Source organism: Staurois parvus, unplaced genomic scaffold (genome assembly GCF_062004578.1).
Source record: "Staurois parvus isolate SC_StPar_1 unplaced genomic scaffold, SC_StPar_1.0 ptg000486l, whole genome shotgun sequence".
Taxonomy (NCBI): Eukaryota; Metazoa; Chordata; class Amphibia; order Anura; family Ranidae; genus Staurois; species Staurois parvus.
This window is the reverse complement of record NW_028318282.1, coordinates 1,304,222-1,316,767: the sequence shown is the minus strand read 5'-3', so window position 1 is coordinate 1,316,767 and position 12,546 is coordinate 1,304,222. Positions and strand designations below refer to the sequence as shown.

Here is a 12,546-nt window from a genome sequence, read left to right as displayed (position 1 = left end):
TCCTCTGGATCAACTGTGGGTGAAAAATTATAACTTTTTTTTTTTTTAATGGTTGAACTGGATGGACTTTTGTCCTTTTTCAGCCAGACTATGTAAAAAGGTTGAGAAGCCCTGGTCTGGAGTGTGGTGATCAACTGTAGCCTGAAGGATTTAGGCTTGGTTCACATATATGCATTTTACGTTTGATGCTTTCTCCAGTGCTTTTTGCAGTTTGTTTTGAGTTTTTCTGCATGTTTTTTTACTGCGTTTTTATTTCAGCTTTTTTTTTTGTTAAAGTAGAATTATTTTTGTTGCTGGGCAGAATAAAAATGCAAAACGTGGCAAAAAACGCACTACCATGCACTTCAGCAGCTTCTCCATTGAACTCTATTGTAGCAAAAATGCTGCTTTTAAAAAATGTCCGACACTTTCCAAAAACGCAGCAGCTCAAAAAAGCATAGATGTGAACATGTTCCATAGGAAACCTTGGACTGTAGTACGTTTCTGCAAAAAGCACTAAAAAATGCACTGGTGTGAACAGAGCCTTAGTTCTGAAGAGATGCCTAGTGGTTTCTGGTGTAGCTCAGGATGTCCATTAAAAGAGGAAGGTGGGGAGCCCATACAGTGTAGTAAATTGAAATGTAAATCGTTGAAAAACTATAAATTGCTTAAAGCTGGATGGTTCCACAGTAGGAAAAAAAAAATAGTTCACACCAGTGTTGTGCAGTCAACAAAAAAAGAGCGTACTGCATTTTTTTTTTTAATGGAATGAAAAAACGCACATGTTCCGAACTGAGTTAAAGGCATAAAAGAGATGGGAAAAAAAACACAGCAGAGTATCAAAAATGCATATGCAGAAGAGTATCTAGAACACAAAAATCGTGGTGTGAACTGGCCCTTTATATTCCAGAATGGATCAACTGGACAATAATTGTATCAGAACTATTGAACAGTGGTGTGGCTTTTCAGTTATTATTCTTGATGGCACATCTAAGGGTACTGAAATTAGTACCTGTGTACTATGAGGACCTAACTAGATATAACCTGAATATATGATTCAGGTAGACTTTTAAAACTGGCAACATGTATTGTAACGTTCTACCGAAAAGATTGATTCAATTGATATAGAAGGTAAACTTTCGCACTGCATAGTTGTGGGGGGAATATAAAGGGGGTTGTACAATCAGATTACAAACTGTGAAGCCACATTTTACTGTACGCTACAGAACCAGCAGTAAACGGATTAAAGTTGGAACAAAATGTTTAGGCGATACATTTGCTCAAATATTATTTTATTTATTTCAGGTACTTATATAGTGCCATCAATTTACGCAGTGCTTTACATATATATTGTATATTCACATCAGTCCCTAACCCTCAAGGGGCGTACAATCTAAGGTCCCTAACTCACATTCATACACACACATACTAGGGACAATTTAGACAGGAACCAATTAACCTACCATCATGTCTTTGGAGTGTGGGAGGAAACCCACGCAGGGTTTCCCTGTGGAGAACATGCAAACTCCAGGCAGGTGGTGCCGTGGCTGGGATTCGAACCAACGCCCCTAGTACTGCCAGGCAAAAGTATTTTAGAATACTTTTGAGATCTCATTTAACAGTCAAAGCTAGATCCCCAGTTTTCTCATCAATGAAGGATGGTGATGGTTCATGATCTGCACTAGCGTCCTACAGCTATTCTGTCCTTGTGGAATTATAGACATTAGTGTCTCTCTGATTTGGTCCTGTATTGTGCTATGGCTTTTTACGGAGTTCATTAGCTCTTCTGTAAAAATGTCTTGTGTAAAGAGGTCATCCAAAATAGATTTCCAAGCCGGTTTTTCTTGAATGATTTTAGAAAAATTCCTTTTTAAAAACCCTGTAAAGAAAAAATAAACAGATATGAATGTGTTGTGGTTCCAAGTTACAGAAAATACAGGAAATATAACTTCAGCTAAAAGAAGTAGAAACAGTGGGGTACATTTACTAAAACTGGTTCGCTCAGAATCTGGTGCGGCTGTGCATCGTAGCCAATCAATTTCTAACTTCAGCTTGTTCAATAAATCAATGAGGCCCCTTTCACACAGGCGTTCCATAGATCCGTTTTTCATCTGTCCATTTACGGATGAAAAATGGACACCCGTGAATTTCTATGGACTAGTGGATGTAAATGGATATTCATCCGTTAATGTCCATATCCGTTAACATCCATTTTTTTTGAACAGCATAAACCCCTATTTTTCTAATGTAAAAAAACCTGGAACAGCTGAAAAACGGATGTAAACGGACATAAACTGATATTTTCTTTGAAATAACATGACTGAACTGATAAAAAAAAAACGGAACGCCTGTGTGAAAGGACCCTAAGAGAGCTGAGTCTTACCCTAGGTTCACACCTAAGCATTTTCCAGAAACGCAGTACAGTCCATTTAACATGATTTCCTATGGGACACGTTCACATCTTTGCGTTTTCACCCGGTGCGTTTTTTGGAAAGGGTCAGGGACTTTTTTTTAACACAAAAAGTTGCGTTTTTGGTTCTATAGACTTCAATGGAAACGCTACAGAAAAGCATGTAGTGTGTTTTTGCTGCGTTTTGCATTTTAAATCAACAAGAAGAAAAAAATGTAAAACACAAACACACTGCAGAAACGGATCAAACGCAAACTGCATAGGTGTGAGCCTAGCCTTGAAGCTTTTAACAAGGGGGGGGGGGCCTAAAAAAAGGACAGCCCACCCAAACTGTCCCAATATATAGTTACACAGTTAGTCTGGCTGAAAAAAGACAAAAGTCCATCCAGTTCAACCATTTAAAAAAAAAAGTTATAATCCTATAGCCACAGTTGATCAGGAGGAATGCCAAAAAACCAGCAAAGCATAATGCTATTTGCTCCTGCAGGGGAAAAATACCTTCCTGATCGGCTATTCCATGGATCAACTTTACCAATAAATGTTATATCCAGTTATATTCTGTGTATCTAAGAAATAATCCAGGACATTTTTAAAGCAATCTACTGAGCTGGCCACAACCAACTCTTGAGGGAGTCTATTCCACATTTTCACATAATACAGCTGGACAGGGCTATACGCATGCTTTGTTTCACAGCCCTGGCATTCTTAGCTTGGGTGCAGAGTTTGACAGCCAGTAAATCCTGTCAAACTCATCCTTTGAGTTTAATGGGGTCCCTCCGCAACTGTGTGCAAGGCATGCAAGTGCAGCATTATAGTGGTAAATCAGGAATCAAATGCTTTCTGAAAAGGGATCTGATCACAGATCACGCTTCAGAGGGCACTTCACTCCCTGCTGTTCGGCCAACAGTTTTCCACCTGGCTCCTTCGATTTTTCAGTTTAAGGCTGTGGGGCAGGAAGGGACTAACTAAATAGATGTCGACATTCATCAGGAACCGGACAATATTCGCACAGTGCAAGGCCAGCTTTAGGGACACGCGCACAGCTAGAAATGGCGGGTGCCGTTTATGAACGGCAAGCCGCCCCTGGAGTGCCACGGTCCTGCCGTTTATAAACAGGCGGACGGCAAGTGGTTAGTGGAACTATAGTCTCCTTTTAAGTAGCTGAACCCCACCGCACTCTGGCACAGCCATTATGGTGAATGTGTTGATGTGCCGATAGGCTCTGGCCAGCCTCCAGGTCCTGCCAGAGCCCATCTGCGCATGTGCAAAGAAGGCAATGTTTTGAGCCTTCCATAATAGCCGTCTTTGTGCATGTGCGGGTTAAAACACATGTGCAAATGTGCTGGGTAAATCCCGTGTGTGCAGATGTACTGCAGGGCTCAACGAAACCTGAAGCCTTGGGGCACATCTGTGCATTCACAGAATCTGAGTAGGTGGGTTGGGGCTAAACAAACATCATTCTAGCCTGCAGCATAAAAAATATTGAAATGTGAGAGAGTGGAGGGAGAAAGAAAGGCAACATAAGACGTAGCTAGGGGGAAGGTTCCCTTTAACAGGAGTCCAACCATCTGCTTATATTTATTTCCTTTTTGCTCCCCGGAATGAAGACAGGATTCTCAATGTAAAATCCTATTTGCAACATGGACCTTCCACTGGGCTGAGGACTCTCTCCCAACATTGAGTCAAATACAAAGTCCCAGCTCTGTCGTTAGGAAGCCAGAAAAAAATCACCTACCCTCCATACCTAGAAGTACTGGATCATTTTCTAGATTTTGGGCAACAGAGTGGCAGAGAAGCAAAGAAAAGTTATGTATGTGAAATATATGGATTCATTTTTTTCAAATAGTAAATGACTGCTTACGTTAACACCAAACAAAATGGATAGCAAAAAAAGAAACCAACCTTTAGCATCCTCAATGATAATTTCTTCACTGGAAGTATTAGCGTCGTTATCTTCCTGCAAAGAGAGAAAATAATTTTTAGGGTTTCTTCTATTAAATAACCTTGGCCACATATCATCCACAAGCATGAGATTACCCTCTGGAGACACATAAGATCTCCCCTTAAAGCAGTCTTTCTCAACCTTTTTATCCAAAAGGAACCCATGAAATATTTTTCAGTTCTCAGGGAACCTGTGCTTAAATTAGTTTTATATATCTAAAGCTCATGGTGTAATAATCTGATCAGTAAGTTGTAGAAACAAATTGCCCCTTACATTGCTGGCCATATGTTGGTGACTAGTGTAGACCAAGGTTTCTCAACCAGGGTTCCTCTAGAGACTACTTGGGTTCCCTTGAGCAATGAAGAGTTTCTGCATCCCAGTAATCACTGATATCAATGATGTATTTATAGAGAAAAGAAGGGAGAAGACCAAGGGAAAGGGGTCCCAATGAGGGCAAACTGCAGCTTGTATAAAAAAAATAGTGTAAAAATATAAGAATAGGAGAGCCACATATATATAGTCTATAAGAAAAAAAGAACCATAATTGTGGACATAAGTACTGCTAGTACTACTGTTATATATTCATTTTTATGTCCACAATTATGGTTCTTTTTTTCTTATAGACACATATATATATATATATATATATATATATATATATATATATATGGCTCTCCTATTCTTATTCTCTTTTCATATCTGACCCCCTGTGGCACAGTACTTTTACACAGGTATCAGGATTTTCTATTGTGTGGCGTCACCTCAGATGATCACGTCATCTCCATCCTTCACCTTTCCTGTTGGTGGTGGTGAGGTCTACTATTTCATGGTTTTATAAGTTTAATTATTTTTGCAATAAACATTTACACTGTTTTTCATACAAGCTGTGGTTTGTCCTCATTGGGACCCCTTGACCTTAGGGACCCCTTTCCCTTGGTCTTCTCCTTTCTTTTCTCTATGCCATATTAGGTTCCAAGGACACCACTCTGTCATCCACATGCGAGTCGGCATTTATATATATTTTCCAGCATCAGGGATTTATTGTTTGATACCCCTTGGTGACTATTAACATTCAGCTTTGGGGCATCCAGGTTTTTTACAATTTTGTTATTTGCAATGATCTATTTAGTTGTGTGTAAGGGGGGCAGATTTTTCACAATGTACAAGTGTCCTCCTCCCGCAGAATAATTATATAAGGACACCTTATCCCATTGGCCACCACTCTATGGGATTGCTGCAACCAATACAAGAAGGCACTTTTACAATGTCTACCTATGTAAGGGGTACTACAATTTTCACCATTGGTGTATCTTTTTCAAACCATTTTTATTTATTCCATTTCATGATTGTTTTTTAAACAATTTTTTTATTATAGAGCAGGGGAGAATTTAACATATTTGACACACTATATTCTTCTTTTATGTATTATTATATTTACAACTTACTGACCATGCAAATGTGCCATTAGCTAGAGATGTGATCATTTACCAGGGGTTCGCCAAGTCATGAAAATTATTGCAAGGGTTCCTCTGTATTAAAGTTGAGAGAGGCTGGTGTAGACAGAAGATCAATCCACCAATGCTCACATGTCAAGAGACTTCGAGCAGCTTCTGAAGGTAATCTAGGGTTCCATGGTAGACTGGTTAACCTCTTCCTGTCCAGTCCATGTTGATAAACAGCCTGATGAGAGCACTGCTGATGCAGGGGGGCATTTCTAAACATCCCCCCACATCCATTGCCTGTGCACGCTCCCGCGAGAAGTTTTATCTGTCTCAAAAAGTGCTAAAAAATTCATATGGGTACAGTATTGTATGACTGCGCAATTGTCATTCGAAGTGTCATCGCACTGAAAGCTAAAATTTGGCCTGGGCAGGTAGAGAGTGAAAGTTTCCAGACTTGAAGTGGTTAAGAAAGGATGCTCTAGAACGGTGGTCTCCAAACTGCGTCCCTTTACTTGCCTATTTCCAGCCCTTGCAGCACTTTTCTGCTCACTAATACAAGACATTATTCCTCCCACTGACACCAGCAATGGGGCATAATTCCTGCTACTGATAGCAACAACTGGGCACTATTTCTCCCACTGACACCAACAAAGAGCCACTGATACCAATGATGGAGCACTATTCCACCCACCGACACCAATGATTGGTCACTATTCCTCCCATTGACACCAAAAATGGAGTACTATTCCTCCCACAGGACACCAAAAATGTGTTTTTTACTCAAACTGATGCCAGGACAATTTCTACTCCCAATGGCCACAGTCCGTCCCCACTAAAGTCTGTAGAACAGTAAACTGGCTCTTTGTTTAGAAAGTTTGGAGATCCCTTCTCTAGAATATTCGAGCCTGCCACTAACACCTACATACCAGATTATCACAAGCAGTAATGAGCTGAGGTGTGTTTGGACACAAATCCGAACGTCCCCTGAGCTATCCTGCCTTGAAGCTGTCAAAGGCAGGCGTTCCCGGTTGCGGGGTTGAAATGTCTATGGTTAGTTGTCAGCTTTGATAAGACTACCTGAGCTTATCTCCGATCACAAGCAATGCTCAAACTGGTTTCACATCACTTGCAAATATCAGGCCAGGATGGGCAAGTCAGTCTATGCTAAACTGATATAGCATGTTGAATCACAGTTCCTCCCACCAGTAGAAGCCATTGTACAGATATTTCAATCTTGCAGATGTTTCTGCATTATAGGAGTGCACCACCTTCACTAGGTTTCATAACCACATTGGGAAGAACAGATGTAAATGCCAGAGGGAAAATAAACATGAGAAGCCAGCAGGTAATTCAGCCTATGTGTTCTAACGCATGGCTGATGTATTCATCTTGGTCAGTATACAGGTGAAACTCTAAAAATTAGAATATCGTGCAAAAGTTAATTTATTTCAGTAATGCAACTTAAAAGGTAAAACTAATATATGAAATAGACTCATTACATGCAAAGCAAGATAGTTCAAGCCGTGATTTGTCATAATTGTGATGATTATGGCTTACAGCTCATGAATACCCCAAATCCACAATCTCAGATATTAATGTGCTTTGATACAGCACTTTGGGAACATCCAACTTCTTTTGCAATTACCTTTTGAGGCTTTCCCTCCTTATGGAGGGTGTCAATGATGATTTTCAGCACAACTGTCAGGTCAGCAGTCTTTCCCATGATTGTGATTCCTACTGAACCAGACTGAGAGACCATTTAAAGGCTCAGGAACCCTTTGCAGGTGTTATGGCTTAATTAGCTGATTAGAGTGGGGCACTTTGAGCCGAGAATATTGCACCTTTTCACAATATTCTCATTTTCTGAGATTGTGGATTTGGGGTTTTCATGAGCTGTAAGCCATAATCATCACAATTATAACAAATCACAGATTGAACTATCTTGCTTTGCATGTAATGAGTCTATCTCATATATTAGTTTCACCTTTTAAGTTGCATTACTGAAATAAATGAACTTTTGCACGATATTCTAATTTTTTGAGTTTCACCTGTATTCCTTCAAAAGGACAACCTGACAACAACAAAAAAATAATTTCAAATGCGTATAATACTGGCAAGTTGGTGTCTCTCCATGACAGTATGGATGATCAACAATATGAAAGAGCTGTAGTCACATGAGCAATAAGATTAAAAGAAGAAGCACTGTTTCAGGTCGGTCCACCTTTGACAGCTCAAACCCACAATGGGTGCATGTCCAGCTCATGACTAGAACAACCAGATGCTGGTACACCAATATCACATAAAATCTGTCTTCTTTATTTGAATGTTTAAAATCATCAAACAATTAGACAGACATCACAAACATCCCAGGGAATCCTACTGACACGTTTCACGCTCTGTGGCACTTCTTAATAAACATTATGATGAATAAGTGGCCGATGGTGTGAAATGCATCAATAGGTTTCCCTGGGGCTTTTATGATGTCTAATTGTTTGGATGGCAAGTCCTTGGAGACACAGTGGAAGGGCTGCAGGATGAGGAAAAGTGCCAGTGTAAGCAACCCCTATTGTCAAAGTTTGGCAGAGAGATCCCATTTCCATCAGTGAGGAAACAAATCAATAATTAAGGTTAATGGACATTAAGAATGGTCATGGGAGACATTTATTACAAAGAGTATATAGCTGCTATAAAGTGCAAAGTTAATGCATGCCTCAGCATGCTTTCTATGGACCATTCATCAAATGTACACAGTGGTGTGGAGCTTACAGCACCTCACAGTGGTCTCTTTTGCAGCAGAAATAACTCCATGAATGGAGGAGATGCCAGACACAAAATCAGGCTCTAGACTTTTTCTTCTCGTACTCCATTCAGAAGAATAGTGCACCACTATTTCAGAGTTCAGGCATGCCAGACACAAACACAGAGGAAATGAAATGCCAATAATATGAACAAAAAACATCTCAGTGAGATCTATGATCACCATGTCCAATTTAATAAAAGGTTCTACATATTGTTAAACCATAGGAATGTTGCACTTACTTCTGGTGAATTTTTCAGAATGATTTTCCTTATGAAATTTTCTCTCATGGTAGTATTAAGTTCTATAAATAAAACAGAGGTTACACGGAGTTACCCTCTAATGTGTGGCTACAATATAGAAAAAAACTTAAAAGAAAGGTAACTATACACATTACATAACTGATGTCTGATACAGACTATTACAACCAGATCTCATGGTGAACTCCGTGCACTTGAGCACTTTAAATCGTATGTTAAACCTAACAATGAACATCTTTTATTTGCTGCATTTGGTCTCTAAAATATACCATTGAAAGCATTGTATTGTATCTGGTAAGTGCAAAAAATACCTGTTGATTATGTTATAAATTTTAGTTCTGTGTACACTTCCTGTGTTATTTCAAGGAACGTAATTAACCCTCCCAGGTCTTATCTTGAACCACAGAACAATTTAGCTGGCCATAGACATGTAAATTTAGTCTGGTTCCCAATTAATTGGCCAAAACTCACTAGGTGGGTGACCCTGTCAGTCCCCTCCTGTCCAACATTCTTCTATTGAAAAACTCAAGTTAGACTTACTAATAACTTGTTTTCCAAGAGTCTTTCAGGGCAGTACCTGAGAGATCATGGCTCTTCCCATCAGACAACAGGAATCACCTCTTACACCAATCTTTAAAAGGAGGCTTCTCCCCACCACTTGTCAGTTATAGTACCTCTGGCCCAAGCTAGAAAACATAAATATAACATTTTAACAACAGCATAAGGGTTGGTCGTTACTGTCCTGAAAGACTCCTGGAAACCAAGTTACCGGTAAGTCTAACTTAAGATTTCCCAAAATGTCTTTCAGGACCGTACCTGAGAGGATAAATGAGACTTACCATTTAGGGAGGAAAACAACCTGTAGAACCTTTCTGCCAAAGGGCTGATCACTTGCTGACAGTAGGTTCAATCTATAGTGACGAAGAAACGTCATAAAACTTGACCATGTTGCCACTTTGCAAATTTGTTCTGGTGTGGCACCAGCCTTTTCTGCCCAAGTAGCTTCCAGAGTTCTAGTAGAATGTGCCCGGATCCCCGATGGGGGAGTCAAATCCATCTTGGAATAGGCTTACAAAATAGCGGATTTCAGCCATCTAGCGATTGACCCCTTAGACGCCAGGTGGCCCTTCTTGCAGCTTGAAAATAGAACAAAAGAGAGTCTGAAGACCTAAAGTTCCTTGTTACCTCAAGAAAGTTCTCACATCCAAAGTATGAAAAACTGACTGACTTTTCTCCTGAAGGATTGGGACAAATGGTTAAGAATAATCCTATCTGGGAATATAGAGAAGAAAGGCTCCCTGAGGAATAAGGCGTGTAGTTCACTGATTCTATGTGCCGATGTAACACCAACTAGAAATACTGTCTTGAACATTAGATTTTTCAGAGAAATTGATTCCAATGAGTCGTAAGGTTCCTTTGTCAAAGCCTGTAGAACCATGGGCAGGTCCCATTTTGGGAAATTTTTTGTAGGTACTAGTCTGGATCGAGCAAGTGCTTTGAAAAATCTTGAGACCAATGGTTCCAATCAGATAGACCTTTCTAAGAATACTCCTAAGGCAGCCACCTGCACCTTAAGAGTACTAATTGCTAGCCCCTTATCTGCTCTTTCTGTAAAAACAATAACACTGAGTCAGACTGCCACAGTTCGTTTAGCTGAAGAACACTAAGGATTATAAACTTTCCAAAATTTTCCATAAAATAGCCCTGGTCACCTTCTTCCTACTCGATAACAGGGAGTAAGGGCTCTGAAAATTCCTTTCTTCTCAACAGCTGCTCTTCAGATACCAGGCGGTCAGCCATTAACCTTGCTACCTCTGGGTAGTTCACTGGGCCCTGGATCAGTAAATCCTTTCTGGGAGAAAGGTGCCAAAAAGGTCTGACTGCTAGCTGTAGAATGGTGGAAAACCAGGCCCTCTTTGGCCAGAAAGGAGCAATCATAATTACTGGAACTCTTTCTTTCTGGATTTTCCTCAACACTAGCAGGATCATGGGGGCGGCACAACACAGGTGAAACCTCCAAGGGTGTGCGAGAGCATCCATCCCCATGGATTCATCATCCCTGTGCAGGGAAACAAATTGAGGAATCTGTGCATTTTCCCTGGATGCAAACAGGTCCACCTGGGGCTTCCCCAAACTCTGGGTAATCAAAGCAAAGACTTCTGAGTTCACGACCCATTCTGCTGCCTGAACGCGTTGCCTGTTCAGAAAATCTGCCACCTTGTTCACATTTCCCTTGAGGTGGATCGCTGATAGGAATAGCAAATGTTTCTTGGCCCAATTCAGGGTTTTTACTGCCAGAAACTGAATGGCCCTGCTTTTCGTTCCCCCCGTTTGTTCAGGTAAGCCACTACTGTGGCATTGTTTGACAGAACTTCAACATGGTGACCTTGAAGATCTTGAGAAAAATTTGGATTTTTTCCTTCTGACCTGGACCAGTTTCCTTGTGCCAGATTCCCTCTCCAATTCCCAACCCCCCCCCCCCCCCCAACACCAGGATCTGGTATCTGTTGTAACTCTTCTCTCAACTGGAAAGGAACATAGGAGACCTCCTGATATGACAGCTTGATCTCTCCAACACCAAAGAGACTTTTTATCCTGGTGGGGATCTTCACTGCTGTGTCCATGGAACTCAGATTGTGATCCCATGTCCTCAGAATAAACTCCTGGAGTGGCCTGAAGTGTAGTTTTGCCCATTTGAATAGCTGGCATTGTTGAGATTAGAGTTCCTAAAGCTGACATGACTCCTCTTTTTGACAAACTCTGATTGGACTGCAACAGAGCTACCACATTTTGAACTTTGTTCTTTTTTCTCCTCCAGCAGGAAGATACTGATCTGGTAGCCTAGAAACTGTACTTCCTGTGCAGGCAAGAAATTTGATTTCTGGAAGTTCACAATCCACCCTAAGTTCTCCAGATGGGTGTGGGCTTGATCCAAATCCTCATGTAATTTTTCCCTGGAAGGGGCAAAAAAAGAGATCGTCTAGGTAAGGAATAACTGCAATCCCCTGCAGATGAAGTGGCAAGAGAGAATCCGCCATTACCTTTGTGAAAATTTGCGGAGCAGACGAAAGACCAAAAGGTAGAGCTTTGAACTGTAAATGAAGAATCTGATTTCCCATAGTTACCGCAAATCTGAGAAATACTTGGGACTGAAAAGCGATGGGGACATGAAGGTAGGCATCCCTCAAGTCTATTGACTTAAAATAACCCTGAATTTTCTGTATAGAACGGATTTGTATAAAAGGCTACAGGTTGAGGATAAGATGAAAATTCCCTAAAGGTTTCCTTACTAGAAAGACATGGAAGTACAAACCCTGTTGCTTCTCTTCTTGTGCTACCTGCATCACAACCCTCTGTTGCATCAGATCCCCTAAAAGGGTCTTCATAGCCAGAGTCCTGGTTGTGTGTTTCAGCAAATATGTGACCAGATCTCTCTGGGGGAGATTCATGGACTGTGTCCTGTATCCCTGTGATAGCAAAGTCAAAATATACCGACTTGAAGCTATGCTTTCCCACTGATGCGGGAACCCCTGAAGCCTTCCTCCCACCACAGTCATTGTGTTTTGTCGGTCTGAGCAGGGGGATGGAAAAGGAGTCCATCTTTGCCTTTTGACTTCTGTGTTAATTTTTTCTTTTTCCCCTGGGTCATGTTGACCTGCTCCTGATTTTTCTGAGGTCGAAAAAAAAAACGCTTAGGAGGCAGTTTTCTTCTTTTG

At 40.7% G+C, this 12,546-nt stretch overlaps 1 protein-coding gene across 1 annotated transcript in view; it reads right to left on the bottom strand.

Moving 5' to 3' along the window:
• Positions 1-1,254: 1,254 nt before the first annotated feature.
• The window catches only part of LOC149452253 (ankyrin repeat and protein kinase domain-containing protein 1-like), a 45,491-nt gene continuing 34,199 nt past the window's right edge, over positions 1,255-12,546 (bottom strand). The window contains exons 8-10 of the mRNA XM_089689573.1: positions 8,813-8,874; positions 4,292-4,346; positions 1,255-1,858 (exon numbers count right to left, since the gene is read on the bottom strand). Coding sequence (XP_089545699.1) covers positions 1,608-1,858; positions 4,292-4,346; positions 8,813-8,874 — 368 coding nt within the window. The 3' untranslated portion in view covers positions 1,255-1,607. The remainder of the gene's footprint in view (positions 1,859-4,291; positions 4,347-8,812; positions 8,875-12,546) is intronic.